Here is a 21,446-nt window from a genome sequence, read left to right on the forward strand (position 1 = left end):
GTGTGTGTGTGTGTGTGTGTGTGTGTGTGTGTGGGCACGCTGGGGAATATTATTTTAAGGTGTGTTCTTTTGTTTATGTTGTATTTGTTTAACTCTGTGAAGCTGTGTTACTTTTCCAGTCTAAAATACCTGATGGTCTAATAAAAAGCTCAGCAGCCAATAGCGAGGCAGGAGAAAGGATAGGCAGGGCTGGCAGGCAAAGGGACTATATAGTAGGAGAACTCTGGGAGAAAAAAAAAAGTAGCCAGAGAAAGAGGAAGACTCCAGGGGCCAGCCACCCAGCTACACAGCAAGCCACAGAGTAAGATTTACAGAAGTAAGACAATGGGGAAAGCCCAGTGGAAAAAGGTAGATGGGATAATTTAAAGTTAAGAAAAGCTGGCAAGAAACAAGCCAAGAGGCCAGGCGGCGGCGGTGGCACACGCCTTTAATCCCAGCTCTCAGGAGGCAGAGCCAGGCGGATCTCTGTGAGTTCAAGGCCAGCCTGGTCTATAGAGTGAAATACAGGACAGGTATCAAAACTACACAGAGAAAAACTGTCTCAGAGAAAAAAAAAAAAAAAAAAAAAAAAAAACCACAAGAAAAGGCCGGACATTTATAATTAAGAATAAGCCTCCGTGTGTGTGATTTATTTGTATGCACTCACATTGTAGAGGTCAGAAGACAACTTGTGGGAATCAGTTCTTTCCTTCTACCATGTGGCTTCCTAGGATTGAACTAGGGTTATCAGTCTTGGCAGCAAGTGCCTCTACCTGCTCAGCCATCTTGTCAGCCTTGCAGAAGGCACTTGTATAGTTTTCCATTACTCCTGGATACTGCCATGCCTTTTTAGCATCTCCGCACTAAAACAATGTATTCCCATGCTCTATTCCAAATACATTCCACATGATTCTTTGCTGTTGTTGTTGTTGTTTGTTTGTTTCCAGACAAGGTTTCTCTGTGTAACAGCCCTGGAACTAACTTTGTAGACCAAGCTATCCTCAAACTCACAGAGATCCACCTGCCTCTGCCTCCAAGTGCTAGGATTAAAGGCGTGCACTACCATGCCCATCTTTTCACGTGATTCTTAAATGCTTTTCCCTTCCTACTAGATTAGAAAACTCTATGAAAACAGAGATGGCTTCCTGTTTGCCATGATTTCCTTGGGATTTGCCCAGCACCTGGTACACACACTCTCAGTATTTTATAATAAATCACATTAGCTCTTTTGTAGGGTAACTACAAAGATAAGCCATGGAAAGATTAGGAATATAAAACTTAAAGAATGCAAGGTCATCCTAGAAGGAGATTCCTCAGTAAATTGGAAAGAAGTCTGTTCTGAAGAGTTTTAAATGCTTATTACAGGGGCTGGAGAGAGGTTCAGTGGTTAGGAGCACTGCTTGCTCTTCCAGAGGTCTTGAGTTCAATTCTCAGCAACCACATGGTGGCTCACAACCATTCGTATGAAATCTGTTGCCCTCTTCCGGCCTGCAGAGATACATGCAGACAGAACACTGTATTCATAATAAATAAATAAATCTTAAAAAAAAATATTTTTACATTCAAAAGACAGTTTCTTCATGTGAGACAAAGAGCAACAAATGTGTTAAATATGTTTTTAGCCAAATCAATTTACTTTATGTCTGCTGACATCTGAAAAGTACACTAATCTGTACTAAGTCAATATGAAGTGACTGTAAACAGAAAGCTGTGGTTTATCCCAAGTATATTCCATAATTTATATAGGCACTGTTCTTATCAATAAAGTATAATGTAAGGAGATTTATATTTCATCCTAGATCAGGAAAATTTGGAGTCATTACGATGAAATGCACACAATTAGATGAGTGAATGAATTTCTATTTCCTTCTCCAAGCATGACTAAAGTGATAATAAGTGAATTTAAAGATGTAAGATCCATGGGGCTGGAGAGATGACTCAGCAGTTAAGAGCACTGGCTGCTTTTCCTGAGGACCTGGGTTCAATTCCCAGCACCCACACGGCAGCTCACAACTGTCTATAACTCCAATTCCAGGGGATCTGATGCCTCACGCCAAGTTACATAAAATTAATTTTTTAAAAAAAATTTAAGATATTATAAGAAAAACAATAACAACAACAAAATCAGAAGGCAAATGGTTTCCAATTTGTGTACAATAGAAAAGGGTTAGGAAGTGACTTGGTGAACAGGATGCTGCAATTTAACTATCTGCAGAGAGACATGCCAGGGAAAGCAGGCAGGTTCCCACTGAACTATAGGAGTCCTATAGCAATTCAGGTAGTTGAACCACTTTCTTTTTGTTTGTTTGTTTGTTTTTTGTTTTTTTTGAGACAGGGTTTCTCTGTGTAGTTTTGGTGCCTGTCCTAGATCTTGCACTATAGACCAGGCTGGCCTCGAACTCAGAGATCCACCTGGCTCTGCCTCCGGAGTGCTGGGATTAAAGGTGTGCGCCACCACCACCCAGCTTGAACTACTTTCTAAGTTGGATGTTAGAGGGTGTGATAAAAGCAAGGAGCATCACACTTCCGTGCTCACTGAAGCATTAGTCACCATAACCAAAATGCAGAAGCAACTCATAAATTCACTGACAGATCAAGAAATGGTGGTACACACATGAAATGAAATAATTCAGTCTTAAAAAGGAAGGCACATTATGACGACGTAGGTCAATGTGGAGGATATTATGCTAAACAAAATAAACCAGACATAGAAAGAGTAGCTCTGTGTGACCATATCTGTATACAGAACTGAAAACAATGAAACCTATGGAGGCATAGAAGACAAGCTTTGTTCCAGTAGCTCCAGAAGGATGAAGAAGAATCAGGAGCTGTCTATTGTGGAACTACAGTAGATAGGAAGGTACTGTCTCATCTTCCTGAATTTATGAAGAAAGCAGATATTAAGTGTAGAACTGCTGTTTTTATGATACTCACACTAATAAGGGAATATACCAAGTGATCTAAATGTCCACTAGTTAGATTGTGATGATTTTAATGTACACTTGTGTATAAATATAACTTGTACCTCCTAAATACATACGATTTTGCATTGTCAGTTATATCACAAGGCTGAAAACCAAATACCCAAGTATTCCTTGTAAACTCTCTCTCCATACTACAAAGCCAGAAGCACTCTTCACTCAACACATGCAAAAAATGAATGATTTATTTTGAAAAGAAATTGAACAGTCAAGCCTGTGACTCTATGAAAGCAGAAGTATTCTAAAAACAAAGGAATTAAAGTCTACCGTCTGATCAGGAGGTAAGACTTTTGCTCTATCAGTGCCTAGAATGCTAGATCCCAGATCTAACTCTCTTTCCCCAGAGAAACTGGCCCCTCAGCAGATTTACAAGTATTAATGAATGACAAATTTTCAGAGAAAATGGAAAAGAAATCATTTGGCCTCCTCTATCTACATGTAGAGTCCAATAGGGGAACTTAAATAAACACTAGAGTAAAATCTCTGTTAGGAAAGAAACACAAACAGAAAAATGAGGATGAAGCAGAGAAAAAGCATTGAGAAAAATAACACCTCCTAAAAAGTATAATTAGTCTTTTCTGAATGAGGAAGAGGTTACAGTCAAAAGGAAACAGAATTTGAAAGGCCTCTTGGGTATTTAAACTTAAATTAGATCATCTAAAATAAATCCAAAGGCCCATAAAATACTCTCCCCTGGACACAGCCTCATGAAATTTCAAATCAATGAGGAAAATGAAAGAAAAGAAGGAGAAATAGAGAATAGGCCAAATAGGAAGAACTTGGAATTAAAACAGTAAAAATCTCATTATCAATGGGAAAGTCTGCAATTTTCTGAAAGAACAACAGAAATTTCAAATTCAACATCTAAAGAAATCATTATGGAAATTTGACATTAGATTAAAAACCACCCAAGAAATAAGTTTTACTTCCTGTCTCTTCTCAGGGCAAAGTCAACAGTCTCGAAGTCAGCATGAGGGACAAATCTGCAGACTGAAAAAGACCTTTCAGGATGGTGGTGGAGGAGGCCCCAAGATGATAGCTACGGAGCAGAAAGCAGGAGATCTTAGCTACATCTGACTAGATACAGCAATTTTATAGATCTAAGACACCACGTAAGGAACAAGGAATGTAGACATAGAAAACTAAAGAAACCAAAGCAGAGGGCCAACTATTACAGACAAACAAAATGCTAAAAGTCATGTGAGGAAAATGTACCACATCACTGGCTCAGCCATGAACACAATTACCCTAATCATGTAAAGTCCACAAACCTTAAGGAACCCAGTCAGTCCACTGCGAATAAGGAAAGGAATTGAGGGCGGGAATACAAAGAAGGCGGTGTGAGTGTAAATGTTCAAGTTCCATCTTACAAAGTAGTGACTAAAACCCAAACTCGACAAGTCAGAAAGAAACAGGAAAAGAAACAGCTTGAACAGAGAAAACTACTGTTAGTCAAGTCGCTGGAAGAGCTGAAAGCATTTGAGGAACACTATCAGGGCGGTGAGGTGGTCCCAAGCCTGATTTGACATTTAGAATGTATGCACACAAACTGCTTTAATACAAAAAACACTTAGAAGGAAAAGAGCCAATCACAGGTCTTAAGCTTAGTCGTTCCATGGCAGCATTCATGGGTTTCCTTTCCAAGACTCAAGAAAGTATTTAGTATTAAGGACCTAAAACTCTCTTTTCTCCTATGTGTTGAATAACAATAGAAATCCCCTCTTACCTTCTCAGATGGGGTGAGTCATGATGAAAATAATTCTTTAGAAATCAACTGTGAGGTGAAATTAGAAGTATGAAAACAGCTACAGATTTGTTCACATCAAATACTTCTAGTTTAGATTTTGTTCAGTGGTTTCTCTAATCCTGAGTATCAGAATTAATTTTCTTTACTCCAAATATAATTTTTGGTTTTGTTGTTTTGTTTTGTTTTTCAAGACAAGGTTTCTCTGTGTGTAGCCCTGGCTGTCCTGGAACTTGTTCTGTATACCAACCAGGCTGGCCTCAAACTCACAGAAATCAGCCTGCCTCTGCCACCTGAGTGCTGGGAGTAAATGCGTGTGCCATCACTGCATGGTACCAAGTATAATTTTTAAAGTCAGAAAATTTTTCATAAATCATAATAAGAATGGTTCTTGAATCTAGAAGCCATAAACCAGGTTGAACATGTGTACTTTGCCACTAAGTAAGCTAAGAGAGCTATGATTTATTTACTCACAAGATACCCCATAGAGCTAAAAGCGGATGCATCTTTGTCTAATGTACAAAGGATGTTACATATCCCTGCTATATGCTGGACTCCTTATCTTCATAAACCAGGCTCTATTTTAACATTTTGACCAATGTACACTTGGATAGAACCATACCGTTATAAACAGTCCTGAGATCTACGAGCTCACGGCCTAGATTTATAGGTTAGGATCCAGTGACCGAGGCACAGCTCCTTACCAGGAAAGTGTTGCCGCAGTGCCCACACACCACCCTTGTGCCTTCTGGCTGGATTGGCAATGCAGGCTGGGCCGGTTGTTCTTCAGAAATGAGCATTACAGGACCAAGGTTAATTATGCGCCGACTGTGGAAAGAAAAGGCAAACAAACCCATGAATCCACAAGCAGACTGAGGGCAAACCCAGAACACACGGCCAGAAACAGACGACAGTAAGGCAGGTTAACTGAATCAAGTAGCAAACCATGGGTCCCAAATCACAGCAGGTATCAATAATCCCTCGAAAGTAAAGCAAAAAGTAAACATTTTTCAAATATAAGTCATACTGTGTCATCAGTTCTAATCAATGGCCTTGGGAACAATTTAACTGCTATTTCCAAATTATTATAACTTCAAATCAGAAAGGTCATTTTTTTCTTAATCTACACAGGTGACCTGAATTTGGAAGAAGACTGAATGCACAAAATATTTTCCACATTAATAAATACATCTGTCATGAAAGGACCCAGCACTGAGCTAAAACCAAACTTCTCTGAAAAACCTAGTAGTCCTTAATAATTATTCACTCAGAGATGTAACGAAAGTAAAGTGGGGCCCATGTTTCCTTTCTACTCTCCAGTCTTTCAGATGATGCATTTGATGGTCAAAAGGCCAGAGAAGTTGCAGGAAAAAGAAAATGGTGAAGGTGTTTATATACTTGCATGTCAGCACATGCATAATGGCATTTGGTATAGGAAACAACCCCAGGCATTAATACATATTATATAGATACTCATGTAGCATACAAGGAGATGCACAATAAAAAAAAGTCTCCTGGGTTAAAATTAATTATATCAAAGGTAAGCTAAGTAGTTATTTTTAAGTAACTTAAGTGAGCCACCGATTTATTATAGTTCATTAAATACCCACATATGAAAAAGAGACTATCCATTGTCCATTTAAAAACATTATATCCTACAAATCTACAAATACTTCTGACTGCCAAGTTCTAGGTCTACAATCTCTTTAACAAGAAAAATCTATGCTCTGTAGTGACTGAGGACAAAGCCTCGCACATAATGAGCCTTAGCAAACACTTGTTCAATGAACAAACGAATGAATGAAGGAATCTTTATCTCTTACCAGTTGGGTCTCGGACATCCTATTCGCCGAGATGTGTCCTTACATATGAGGAGACAATTACAAGGGCATCTAACATATTTCTTCCCTGTTGGGGGGGTTTTGATTGGCTAGATAATGGAGAAAATGCAAACACAGGAAATCAACCAAAATACAAATTGTCACAAATCATTTGTGTCTAAGGAGGAAACAATGACTTGACCATGGAAGGCCCCACAGTACTACCAAGGTACAGTCTAACAAAGAGCTCACAGCACATGGTTCAAATGCTGGCAAGCACTCAGAAATTCAGGGACTGAGGATTTGATTGTAAAGAACCCATTTCAAAGTGAGTTAGAGCTGGCCTTTACATAGGGTAAGAACAGTTATCTTGCATGCTGGTTGTTTTCTCCTTAAAGTTCACAAATGAAGGTCACATACCCGGCCACTTAGGTAGAAACATACACAGGACTATCGTACCTGGCCCACGCTCAACAAAAAGCAACATTAGAGAAAAATGGGCTCATTTGACCTTTTCTTCAACTACTCAATACAAGTGATTAATTATAATAGCACATCTAACTTAAAAATTTGTAATTAATTACAGCTGGGCGGCAGTGGCACATGCCTTTAATCCCAGCACTCAGGAGGCAGAGCCAGGCAAATCTCTGTCAGTTAGAGGTCATCCTGCTCTACAGAATGAGATCCAGGACAGGCACCAAAACTACACAGAAAAATCCTGTCTCAAAAAAACAACAACAAATTGCAATTGTTCCAAATACTAGTATATATATTTTTTAATTTACAGTAAATTAAAAGTGAGAATAAATAGCATAGAAGAAAACATTCTTTGCCATATTAGAACTTAGGCTTGCTAAACTGAATGGTCATGCTGAAAAGAATAGACCTCTTCTGTGATATTCCTTCCAAAACACATGACCTGAAGCCAAGCATGGGAAACAGGAGACAGCTCGAACTGGGAGACAGTCTACAAAATATCTTGCCTAAACTGATCCAAAAATAAAAGCAATAAATAGAAAGACAAAAGAGAGCAAATCACAGATAAAAGAATGTTAAAGCAATATGACAACCATATGCTACATGTGATTCTGGTTTTACTTCTGAAGCAGAAGTTTTTCTTTCCTAAAGACACTAATGAGACAGTTTGGGAAACATGGAGTAGGTCATAAGATTATAGAACAGGGGCCGGGGAGACGCTCAGTGCTTAGAAGCACTAGCTAGCTACTCTTCCAGGGGACCGTGTGTGTGTGTGTGTGTGTGTGTGTGTGTGTGTGTGTGTGTGTGTGTGTGTGTGTGTGAGAGAGAGACAGAGACAGAGACAGAGACAGAGACAGAGAGAGACAGAGAGACAGAGACAGAGAGATGAGGAGAGACAGAGAGATGGAGAGAGACAGAGACAGAGAAACAGAGAGACAGAAAAGACAGAGAAACACAGAGAGAGACAGAGATCAAGAACTCCAGTTCTAAGGGATCTGACTCCCTCTTCTGGCTTCTACAGGCACTGTGCACATGTGGTACACAGATACCCAAGCAGGCAAAATTCTCATACACATAAAGAAAAAAAGAAAGAGAGAAAAAGGAAGGAAGGAAGAAGGAAGGAATGAAAGAAGGAAGGAAGAGAAAAAGAGAAGTAAATAAATAAAATTGAAAAAATAATAAGATTAGACAGCAGAATGATGTCAACATTAATTTTCTGCATTTGATAAATTTATACTAGTAAAATTTATTTAGAAAGAAAAGCATGTACAGTGTGTTAACATTTGTAGAATAGGATGATGGGCATTTGGGAATGTTTCATATTTAACTGCAGGGAGTCCTTAAATTATAATAGTCACACTTGCAGCTTGTCGGTAACTTGGTGATGTGAAGAAAGAAGTCTGTGTTCAGTAGAAAGCATTCTTAGAATGTTGATTTTTTTTTTAATCTTTTTCAGTGCTAGCAATATGAAGTATGAGATTCTCTGAAGAAGTTCTTGGGCATCAGCAGCAAGCTACAGCTCTCAGCCCCTTGATCAGCACGGGAAGAACCCTACACTGCACAGTGAGCATACTGTGCAGGCAAGCTGGGATGCTCAGTACGCATTGTGTACTAAATGTTTCCTATGGGCATATTGTTACATAAGTGATGGAACTGGAGAAGCATCCATACAAAGCACAATTTTTTAACACTTATTCTTTAAAAAATGCAAAAAGAATTCCAAATATTTTAAGCAAAGAACTGTAATAGAAATACATAAATGTTAGTAAAAAACAATCTATAATTAATTAAAATTATATTTCAGGTAACTAATCTGAATGTTTAATGCTCACAAACATCAAGGATATGTATATCTATAGTATGAGAAGCACCCAGAAAAACAGAATTTGGGCTTATTTATGTTTGTTACTTTTTTATGTATGTTTGTTTGACAAATAAAATGTATGTTTGACAATGGATAAGATTTTTCACACACACTTTATTACTTTCTCACTTCTAGACATCAGTCCCTTCGCTTATAACACACGGCAAAAGTTAGATTTTGAGCCCTAGCCCTCAGTGCCACCCCTCCCCGTGTCCTGTTTGGTCTGCATGGGAAACGGGAAGAGACATGCCCTGGAGCACACTTTTGTTTTGTTTTGAGACTTATTTATTTTATTTTATGTATATGGCCATTTTGCCTGCAGGTGTGTCTGTGCAGCACGCGTGTGCAGTGCCTGTGGCCAGAAGAGAGCAATGGGTCATCTGGAACTGGAGTTACAATAGAATCTTGCTGGCTACCAAACAGTGCTCGGAACTGAACCCAGGTCCTCTGCAAGAGCACAGTTCCAGGGTCATCTGGAACTGGAGTTACAATAGAATCTTGCTAGCTACCAAACGGTGCTGGGAACTGAACCCAGGTCCTCTGCAAGAGCAACAAGTGGTTGAACAGCCTTTGAGCCGTTTCTCCAGCCCAAGCACATGTTTTAAAATTACTATTTGGCAAAACAAAGTTGTCTAGCTGGGCATGGTGATGCACGCCTTTAATCCCAGCACTCAGAAGCCAGAAGCAGGTGGATCTCTCTGAGTTCCCAGCCACCCTGGTCAACATAGTTCCAGAACAGCCAGAGCTACACAGTGAGATCCTGTCTCAAATAACAACAATAATAATATTAAAAGTAGCTTTGTCAATAACTATGCTGGGTATTTTACTCCTGTTTCCCACAACAATTATACAAATTGGTATTATTTTATGAAGTCACAGTTTAAGATATGAAGTCCCCCAAGATACAGTTACTGAGCAGAAAACAGGGACTCACAGTCCAGTCTGTCTGCCTTTGAATCTCAGGCCCACAATTAGCTCTGGGCCATTTAATCTTGACAGACATACCAGGTTCTTATCAGAGTGGCTACCACAAAGAACAGACTCCGAGGCCCCATTTCAGGTGCTTGGGAAGGGAATGCCGTAGGGGACAGAGACAGTGGGTGCAGAGACTCACTGTTGGACCTGAGCCCATTCCATTCATTACTTCCGACATTTTCTCTGAAGCCAATCCCGGGTGCCTCACAACAATTCATGTACAAGCTTATGATCAAATTACATGTGGACATTATCAAGTCACACGTCAAGGCACTCCTCCAAACTTTCTTTTCACCTCTGTCCTCCTTTGTAAAGTTAGAGCTAGGAAACAAGTCAGTCTGGTTACATGCTATTAGCTAGTCTAGTGTCTCCATGATTGCTTACATTTCTTTACTCCACGGGGGAAGGAATCGCCATAATTTCCTTTAGGCACCAAAGTCCTGAACTGCACTGGTCCTGTACAAATGAATCACTGACCAACTGATCCTGTTTGTTGAACTTTCAGAAACTTTAAGGTTTCAGCATGAATGACCTACTTTGTTCTGTTTACTTCCAAAGAGTAAGCACAAAGCCTTAAAACTTGTGTGTGTGTGTGTGTGTGTGTGTGTGTGTGTTCTTATCACTAACAAAAGCCAAGCATGGGGACACATTCTTGTAATCCTAACACTCCCAGGAGCTGAGGCAGGAGGATCACGACCTTGAGGGAACCTGAACTATGTAGTAAGACGATGTGCCTAGAGGGACTGGAGAGAATGCTCATGGGTAAAAGTACTTGCTGTGCAAGCCTGAGAACCTGAATTTGCACTCCCAACATCTACATAAAGAGATAGGCACGACTGCACACCCCTGTAACTCCAGCATTGTAGGGTGCAGGGACAGTCAGAGGTAGAGGAATCTCTAGACAGTCAGCCTAGCTGAAAGGCTGAGCTTCTGCTTCAGTGAGAGAGCCTGTCTTAAGGGAGTAAGGCCAAGAGTAACAGAGGAAGGCATCCTAATCCCTCTCTGGCTTCCATATGCACATGTACCACACAACCCACCCACACCCACATCCCCAAATCACTGTAGTGGTATGAAAGAAAATGTCCCCTGCCGGGTGGTGGTGGCACACACCTTTAATCCCAGCACTTGGGAGGCAGAGGCAGGCGGATCTCTGTGAGTTTGAGGCCAGCCTGGTCTAAAGAGTGAGTTCCAGGAAAGGCTCCAAAGCTATACAGAGAAACCCTGTCTCAAAAAACAAACAGAAAAAAAAAAGGGCAGGAGAGATAGCTCAGAAGTTAAGAGCACTAGCTGTTCTTCCAGAGGTCCTGAGTTCAATTCCCAGCAACCACATGGTGGCTCACAACTACCTACAATGAGATCTGGTGCCCTCTTCCGGCCTGTAGGGAGCAGGCAGAACACTGTATGTATAATAAATAAATATAATTTTAAAAAACAAAAAAAGTAGATATATGGCTATGGGGCTGAAAAGATGGCTCAGTAGTTAAGAGCACTGGCTGTTCTCCCAGAGGTTCTGAGTTCAATTCTCAGCAACCACATGGTGGCTCACAACCCTCTATAATGAGATCTGGAGCCCTCCTCTGGCCTCCAGGGACACATGCAAGTAAACACTGTATACACAATAAATTTTAAAAAAAGAAAAGATAAAAGAAAATGCCCCCCAAAGGGAATGGTACTACTAGGAACTGTGGCCTTGTTGGAGGAAGTGTGTCACTATAGGGGTGGGCTTTGAGGTCTCTTTTGTTCAAGCTTCCCTCAGTGTAACAGTAAGTCAACTTCCTGTTGCCTGCAAGATGTAGGACACGCCGCTATTTCTCCAAAACCATGTCTGCCTGCACACCTCCATGCTCCCTGTCATGATAATAATGGACTGAACCTCTGAAACTATAAGCAAGCCACCTAATTAAATGTTTTCTTTAAGAGTTGCCATGGTCATGATGTCTCTTCACAGCAATAGAAACCATCTAAGATGGACACCATCTCAAATATACATGGATAGATACAGCAGAACGGAAGAAGATACTAAATCCAAGAAAAGCTTCAAAGCTCTGCCTTTTAAAATCAATACTTATGTCTGACCACTTTTATTTGCTAGCCTAGCCTACATAGAGCACAACAGAAGATGATCCTAATTAAGTTCACCAGTCATTGATCAACTTACATGCTAGCTAGCTTTGTAGTTATGACTATTTATCATGACAAATTTCTCTAAATGATGGGCTATACCTTGCAGGAAAAAAAAATTGCAATGAAATACACTGCTTTCCAAATTAGTTTTATTTTACAACTTTCTATCAAACATATGAAGCCCAGTATCTATGATTTGTGGTTATTACAGACAATGATCCCTAGCAAACTTCTTAACAGTTTTCCAAACAGGAATAAAATACAAACACCAAAATTTGATTCATAGTTAATTGCAGATTTCAAAAGAGACTGAAAAATTTTAAAGTCTAACTATACAAGTAGGAACAGAGAGCAACTAAATAGTATATCCCTTACCACATACTATTTGAAACTGTAAAAATTTTGCTTAGATTTAGTTATTCTTCCCAAAGATCAGTTTTTTAAAAGCACTCTTTGATTATTTAAAATTTTCATTGCATTAATATCTAGCAAACGGATTAAATGCTAGGCTACTTAAAAATAAGCAGTTTGTAGGGGCTGGAGAGATGGCTCAGAGGTTAAGAGCACTGACTGCTCTTCCAGAGGTCCTGAGTTCAATTCCCAGCAACTATATGGTGGCTCACAACCATCTGTAACAAGATCTGCTGCCCTCTTCTGGCCTGCAGTCATACATGCTGTATATATAATAAATAAATAAATCTTAAAAAAAAATAAGCAGTTTGGCACAAAAGGAAACAATAAATTTATAATCAAAGAAAGAGAATGCTGATATTATATGGATATTAAATAAACAGTTTTCTACAAAATAGATGTAGATCACATTTACAGTAAAGCCCAGTAAGATTTGTACTAAAATGGACAGATACTAAAGACAAATATAAATACCTACCATATGTAAAGAATGAAAAAGACATTATAGTTAACCAAGAAAAATTGTAGTGCTGTTATCCTAAACACGTAGAGGCATCCTTATATAACAAAAGACAGGCAGAAGAAACAGTGAAAAGGATCATCATAGTTGTACATGCCCACATTGGCACTTAAATAACACTACTGAAGGGCTTCCTTTAGAAATAAGACATCCATTAGTGAGCTATGTTTTTGATGAAAATCGCCACCTACCGTAGCTTCATTGCAAACTGTGCATTTAACCACATGCTGGTGAAGTTTACCATCCAAGTTGATTAGTGACTGGCACACCCGGCAGTTGATCACGGGAACGCCACTGGCTCCTGGACTGGCGATGGCTGTGTACGGGGGCGGGAGTTCAGCTGAAAGGATTTGACACAGAGTCAGAGTCTTCAAAACTGCCGTGGCTAGTTTGGGCATAGACCCATTAGCCACGCAGTAGAAACTGCGAAAACATTTCCTCCACACTTAAGATAGAACACTAGCGGACCTGTCCTAGCTGCAGGGAGTAAACATGCATGTGACTGTGTTGTCAAGCAGAATGATTCTTAACTCTGATAAAACCCGAATTTTGATGGTTTAGGTCTCTTACAGTGGGGAATTTCCTTTACTCAAAACATCCACCCCATTCCTCTGCATTCATCTGTATAGGTGGTAGTAGCAGTTTGTGTCTAACTGAAAAATCATATATTAGTGGACGTGTAATTGCAGTACTTGGTAAACTGAGACAGGAGGATTGCAAAAACAAAGCCAATGGGCACTACTACATGGGTGAAGGGACAGAAGGCTGGAGAGTCCCATACTTTAACAACTGGGCTGTGACCTACCTGGAGGCTAATCACAGTCACTTACACCGACATTTACAGCTGACACCCAACACTAAATGATCAGAGAGACAGCACTGTGAAATTTACTCCTTAAGATACTAAGGAGCCTGCCACATGTGAATGCCTGCAAACAGCTCAAAGATAAGACCAAGTAACTTCTCTGCTAATTATTATACTGTCATTAAAAAAATCCCCATTCCCTCCTACAGCCAAGATCCCCTCAGCTACATCCTTTCTAAGAACCTGCCTTTCGTGAAGTATACGTCAATCAATTTTCACTCTGACTGTTTGGACCCTTGGTAAATTCTTTTTTACCCACATTCATGTCACCAGCCCTCAAGACATTGTTTCACATGGCCATAAAAGACTCTTTCGGAAAATAATAAATAAATAAATGTTCTCACTACTAGAAAATAAAAATAGTCAACACACTGAAGTATTATAATCACTCACACATAGCATAAATTGAATACTGTTGTGCTTTCTCTATATACTGGACCAGTAAAATGACTGACTATGATCAGAATAAAATAAGGATTATGAGAAAGTTAGAGAGAGACAAATTAACCCAGGCAAACTGAACTTAACAGGATGAGTCAAAGATGGGGACTATCCACATTTCAGACACAAACAAAATGAAGTAAATTTAACAATTTCTAGTTTCAAGTGTTTACTTACCATTGAGAACATTAAAAGACATAGGAATTATGAGTAAAATAAAATGACGCCTGAGACAAGGTAATCCAGGGACAACCACAACACAAAGGACTGGAAACACATGAGTGACCAATGACAGCTGGTGAATATAATGATACAAAAGAACATGTGTTTCACATATTTTTTAACCTTGATCTTAAGCCAAAGACTTGGCAGGGAAGAAGATACTGTAAAGGCAGACTTGTGCCCCTCACTCCAGCTATTCGGTCATCACCTGTCTTTTTTTTGCCTCCATGTGAATGGAGCTACAGTGAAAGAATGGACAAAGAATTCCGCCAAGCTGAAAAGCACCGGCGTTCTAGGTATACACAGGGATCTTATGAACCACAAAGCTCCCAGATTCCTTTCCCTTCAAAATGAAGCATCTTTAAGATTCTACTTTCTTTGGCCAGGGATTAGATAAAAAGCTGACATCATAACAGAAAACAGAGAGCCTGGCGTCTGGGTCCCTTCCTCCAGGAACTGCTTTGCCATCTTATGGATAAATTCCCCCTTTCTCATGGCTTCTTATAAATTGCAAGATGGTAACAGGTGAGATGAGCAGGAAATTAGGCATCCCTACCTATCGATGGGCAAACTGCAAACACATCCCTTTTCCTTTACCAAATTTTGTTTCCCAATTTCTTTTCAAATATGGGGAAAGAAGGCAGCAGGTTTATAAACCTAAGTACCCAGAAAAGTAAAACCTTTGAAAATCCCCACACCTCAAAGAGACACACAAACATACACACAGCTATTTCCTGCTGCTGCAGCTTTGCTTTGTGAGATGTCTAAATTGGATTGAGTGGGTAAAGAGTTATGCCTAGTTTACAATCATCTGATATTCTACAAGTAAATTTCACAGGGCTGCACCCTAGACAAAGGACGACAGGCAACTGAGAGCCTCCCTGAGCCTCTGAGAACATGAGAAACAGTCCTCCCTAGGAATAAGGCCCCGATTTGTTATCCTATTCCACGTGGTCAGCCCTGTAATCATACACTAAATGGACTTAGCAATTTACGTATGTGTGTGTGTGTGTGTGTGTGTGTGTGTGTGTGTGTGTGTATTTGCGCATTTATTCATATAGGTAACAAATAACAAAGAAAAAGAGGCAATGAATTTAAGAGGAGGTTGGCCGGGAGGGTGTACATGGAAGGGATTGAAGGAAGGGGAAATAATGCAATTATATTTTAATTTCAAATAATCAAATATACATTTATTTTTCAAAAGAAAAAAAGTCAGCTGGAGAAAGGGTCCTGATACAGCACTCTAGGAAAGGGGTTCCACAGGGAATGCCTGGCCCCAGTCTGTGTGTTTTCTGTTTGCTCCTTTGTATGTTAGGCCCAATGCTTTAACTCATTATTTAGCCCAAGCTGGTCTTGAACTCATGATTCTCTTTCCTTAGCCTTACAAATTCTGGGATTACAAGGCTATCAAATTGGTTCTAACTATATGATATTTTTTAACGGTGCTGGAGATCAAAGCCTTGCACAAGGTAGGCCAATACTCTATCACTAAGGGACATATGTCTCCTCTAGGATCGAAAGCCTTTTTGATGTCAGGGATTATCTTAGGACGTCTACAAAGACCCACCAAACACATGACTGAAGCGCCACCAAAGAAAACTGAATGCACACAGAAAACAACTACATGAAATGAGCTACTTTTGAAATTCAGATTCGGAATCATGTGACTTTATTTCAAAGTGTCGGAGAACAGTACAATCGGTACATTTAAAATCCACATATGGAACCAAGCTCAAAGGAAGTCACGAACTTTAGACCGACAGCTGGGAACCTGCCTGGGACCGGACTAGACCCTCTGCACACGGGAGACAGTTGTGTAGCTGAGTCTGTTTGAGGGGCCCCTGGCAGCGTGATCAGGATCTAGCCCTGGAGCATGAGCTGGCTTTCGGGATCCCATTACCTATGGTCGGACACCTTGCTCACCCCTGATGAAGTGGGGAAGGGCTTGGTCCTGCCTCAACTGAATGAACCAGGCTTAGCTGTCCCCCCATCTCCCCCTGGGTGAACTTACCCTGTTGGAGGAGGGGAAGAGGGGTCGAGGGGTGAGGGGAGCGGGAGGAGGGATGAGAGGGGGATCTGCGGTTGGTATGTAAAATGAATAAAATAAATCAATAAAATCCACATGTGGTCTTTTTATCGCATAGCCTTATTAAAGTGACTGTTTTTCAGACATTTAGCGGCAAGTGCTGTGTAGTCAAATGATCCCTGAGGTGGATTCCTGAGGCAGTCAAGGTTCTAAGCAAGCATCCATTTTGAAATGACACTACTGCTTACATTTCTGGGAAGCTTGTGCCAGAGCTCTGCCCAAGACTGAATATGAAAGGGAACTATACATGTCTTAAATCACAAAAATAGTTTGAAATCCTTGAAAGAACATTAAAGTTGGTCTACAGTGACTCATCATGCTTGAAGAAGACAAGAGCAGGTCAAAGCCACAGTGAGTAAAGGCCTTGCAATTTACACACACACACACACATTTTTCAAAATTGTGAGAGAGAATAAAAAAAGGACGGAAAGAAGGAAGGGCAGGCTGCAGAGGTGGCTGAGCAGCGAAGAATGTTTGCACTTTTTCAGAGGACCTACAGTCTCCAGCACCTATGCTGGGCAATTCATAACCACTTGTAATTCCAGCTCCAAACGATCTGATGCCCTCTTCTGGCCTCCCCTGGTACCTGCACACAAGTGGCTTTCACTCACACAGATGCATACATGAAAATAACAAAATAGAATGTTTTTTTTTTATTAGTATCTTATCATTTTTGTGTGTATATAGAGATTCTGTCTGCATGTATGCCTGTTCACCACATGTATTCCTGGTACATGAGGAGGCCAGAAGAGGGCATCAAATCCCCCTAGAACTGGAATTACAGACAGTGGTAACCAGCCAATGTGGATGCTGAGAATTGAACCTGGGTCATCCAGAAGGGCAGCCAGTGCTCTCAACCACCAAGTCAACTCTCCAGCTCCTGTGTCTCTTTTGGTTCAGGTTTTGGTTTTTAAGAATAAAACGTCAGTGTTGTAACAATCACTCGAAATACAAAATCCTATGAATTTATCCTCAAGGATTTGCACTATAATTTTTAATCTGCCAAACAGGGAAAGCCCTTAATGACAAAAATAAGTTCAAATCTGCTCTTTTGGAAGAATGGTGGAGTAACCAGTGATGACAGGCATGCCTGGTTTGTTAATAGCTCAGTCCCTAACACTGCCACGATGCCCTATATGTGGCTGACGTTCACTACATGGTTATTGATAATGTCTCTCGGAAAAATAAGACCAAATGAATAAATAACTGCCAGTCTCCTCATACGGGAGCTAGGGTCCTTACAAAAGAATGGCTTGACATTAGAGGGGGGGGGAAGAAGAAAGCTCTCTTCTTGTGGAAAAATGGTCCTTCCAAACCTCGCCCTCGGAGGTGAGGAAGCTGGGGACACCGGCTTGACCCAGCACACAAATGCAGTCAGTAGAATGGCAGGCACTGCAGCCTACTGCTCCACTAGCCAGCACTTCTAGGCCTTTCCTTCCCATTGTCTGAGCATCATTCTAGTCCTAAGGCAATTCAGGGACACTGAGCTCTCATTTGGAATTTACCCCCAAGGAAACCTTCACCCACAGCTCTATCTCCTCCCATAAGGGACCTGCAATTCTGGAAATGTAGTCAGTTACTCCGACAATAATTGGGATTTAGATTTTTCTCACATCATCTATTTTCACTGTTTAAACAGCCAAGAAAGCACTTGTACTTCCGTGAAATTTCTAGATAAAAAGGGTACAGTGATCTCAGAATTGCAGCTCACTAACTTTCAAGTCAAAAATTCTTCATTTTTCAGAGTTTTGGTAGACACTTAAACAATGGGCATTTCCTCCATGCAGTTATATTAAATGAAAGATCTTGCCTTTCTATGTATTTGCAGCCCTCAATTCTAAACCACCCCGTCAAATCTTCAGGACCGTACCACATTATAAGTGGAATCAATCTATGAAGTCTAATGTTTTCTTTAAAAAGAAGCCTAGAGATGCTGACCATTGCAGGACTCCGGAGAGATTCCGCCACTCCCGGAACACAGTCGCTGTTCAATAGGCAAAGACTTTATGTGGGGGAAAGGTGAGAAGACAAGGGAGGTGATGGAAACAGGCAAGAACCTTTTAGTGAAGGCTTCTGAAGAATCAGATCTGGGGTACAGTGGATAAAGAAAAAGATGAAAGTCAGGGGATGTTAAAAAATGAATAGTATGAAGGAACCACTTCATGGTAATAAAAACTTCATAGAAAAACTGAGACTCTGAAAAGACAGAATGAAAGCCAAGGATCAAAGGACATGCATCATGCTGCTCCTGAAACACTCAGAAGGAAGCAGAACCACCCTGCAAACCCACAAGTGATCAGATTGCAGTTTCCCATCACAAGCATCAGCACTGTTCATCCATTCTGCACCAAACAGCCCAATTCATTTTTGCCAATTCATCCTAGTGTATTAACCTGTACTCTGTTTACAGATACATCTCTCTGTATTTTAAAGGTTGGCATTGCCTCCCTGGCTGCTCTGACCTTTACTATCTCAACCACTCCCCTTCAATGCCTGCCCACTGCATTCACTTCCTTCACCCAGACACTCACTATATCCAGCCCTACAGACCCTTGACAAAAATGCATGAATAACAGAAAAATGACAACAGATTAAAGTCTGAGATGGTCTAGGACCCTACTACAGAGGAGCTGCCTGAGAGGAAGGTCTGCTTTATCCTCCCCCTGTTTCCATCTCAGGATCACTTTCTTCATGGTCATTGGGAGAATGTGGGTTAAAGACATAGTCAGCTGAGCTGTCATGGGACATCTGCTTTCAGTGGCCACTCTCTCCAATGCAGCTCAACACAGAGAAAGGGAAAGGACACTCCTCTTCCTCCCCTTCTCAGAAACCAAAGAAATTACGTCATTTCAAGAGACTCTCGGGCTCTCCCAGAACCATGCCTCTGTTTGGAGGAGGTATCTGGCACTAATCCGACTAGGACAGTGCGTTGGTGGTCAGGTTCCTGACCCTTATTCTGGGACCTACATTCACCATCCTTTGTTCTGTATTGTGACTACAGAGCTGAAACGGGGCAGCCACGCCCTGACTCTGTAAGCTGCCTGCAGGTGGTCGGTTAGTGGGTGCTTGAGGGAGTCTACCAGAGGAGGAAGGGACTTGTCTCTTCTGTTTGTTACCTGTTTGCTTCCAAATCACCCGCTGACCGTCTCAATGTCTGGTCAGGAGCACTCCTTCACAGTGGCTAGAGCACTTTCCCATGGCAACACTGAATCCTGTTTGCGGTCTTCAACTACTAACTTCACTGTGTACCCCAACTTCCAGACAGCGCTTCCCACCTCGAGTGCATGGTCTTTTCTAGCATTCAGAGACACCAGGGCCAGCTGCTTGGGGCGTCTTCAGAAGCAGTGTTTCAGCTCTTCAGGAGCTTTAACAGTTTCAGTCTTTCCTTTTGTTCCCTGGGCCCTAACAGTGATCACTGCATTTTGTTACCTCCTGGGCACTTGAGAGAAAGATATTTACCTTTCAGTTGTCTAGTTAGCAATGCCATACCTAGCTAACGATTCTTTATATTCAATTCTGTTGAGTTGTTTCCATATTCTGATGAGACCTTGACTGCTACAGAAACTAACAAAAGGAGATACCTCAGGAGAAACAAGGATGGAATAAGAGAAGTGGTTGGATGAGTCTGGATTTGACCTGGATGCTGAACTCCTCATCGATGAGAAACAGGAGGGTACAAATCCACAACGTATAGTGTCATCCTGATGAACCTGATGAACCCTGGGGTTACAGCTGATGTCTATGGCTGGTTCATTCGATTATTAAAACAGTAATAACTACTATACAGGCTGGAATATGAAAGAATTTACATGAATATACAGGTCCTTGAAGAAAAGAAGGCTCAAATCTTCAAACTCTCAGCTCGTCAGAGAAGCAGAGAACTGTTACAGCTTTAAAATTATCATGTATTTTTAATTAAGAAATGATTACTAAAGGCATACAAAGAGACTCCCTCCCCTGTTACATGAAGTCTGATTCTCTTCAGAGACCCTGCCAGTCTGTGTGTCTTTAGTGCTGAGACCTAAACTCTCAGAGCTTGCATGCTCTCCCCTTTGTTTCTCAATAGATGGCATTAATATATCTTCTAATAAATTCCCTACTCCTCAGAACAAAAAAAGGAAGGAAGTGCCAGGTGATGGTGGCGACACCTTTAATCCCAGCGCTCGGGAAGCAGAGGCAGGTGAATCTGAGTTCAAAGCCAGCCTGATCTACAGAATGAGTTCCAGAACAGCCAGGGCTACACAGAGGAAAACTTGTCTCGGAAAAAAACAACAACAACAACAACAACAAAAGGAAGCAAGCAAGTGTGAAGCCCTTATTAGAAACCAAACACAAAATTTAGTTGTGGTGATTAAAAACTATGTCAGGTAAATTCACAGGCTGAGTCTGCCACTGATGGCCAAGAAGAGCGCTGGTTACAAAAGAGTGGAATTCTGGAACTTGGAATGTATGCAAGCAGAGCTGAGATTACAACCCTGTAGAAAATAGCTTTCTCAGGATCTGTGGAGATCAGCCTTCCCTTGAGGGAGTGGGACCTACAAGAAGATGGCTGGCCATTTTCCTTACGATCAACCATTAAAATCCCTTATTGCCTCAAGATCCAGCATGATGGCAAAATCTCAGCGTGCTTTAAAAGAATGAAATTGGGGCTGGAGAGCTGTCTCTGTGATTAAGAGCATTTGCTGCTCTTGCAGAGGACCAGGTTTAGTTCTCAGCATCCACACAGTGGCTCACAGGCATTTGTAACTCCAGTTCTGGGGATCCAGAGGCACCACACACACACACACACACACACACACACACACACACACACACGCATGCACATACTGCAAAACATTGATGCACATAAAGTAAAATTAAATGAATCTTAAAAATAATTTAATAAATAAAATCAAACTCTAAAACAGAATTGACTTATACATTAAGAGAACTGCAAG

General features: G+C 40.9%; 1 protein-coding gene across 1 annotated transcript in view; it reads right to left on the reverse strand.

Annotated features, from left to right (window-relative positions):
- Positions 1-21,446, reverse strand: part of Pip4p2 (phosphatidylinositol-4,5-bisphosphate 4-phosphatase 2) — a 61,890-nt gene that overhangs the window by 20,066 nt on the left and 20,378 nt on the right. The window contains exons 2-4 of the mRNA XM_006983275.4: positions 13,087-13,235; positions 6,528-6,634; positions 5,409-5,532 (exon numbers count right to left, since the gene is read on the reverse strand). Coding sequence (XP_006983337.1) covers positions 5,409-5,532; positions 6,528-6,634; positions 13,087-13,235 — 380 coding nt within the window. The remainder of the gene's footprint in view (positions 1-5,408; positions 5,533-6,527; positions 6,635-13,086; positions 13,236-21,446) is intronic.

Source organism: Peromyscus maniculatus, chromosome 2 (assembly GCF_049852395.1).
Source record: "Peromyscus maniculatus bairdii isolate BWxNUB_F1_BW_parent chromosome 2, HU_Pman_BW_mat_3.1, whole genome shotgun sequence".
Taxonomy (NCBI): domain Eukaryota; kingdom Metazoa; phylum Chordata; class Mammalia; order Rodentia; family Cricetidae; genus Peromyscus; species Peromyscus maniculatus.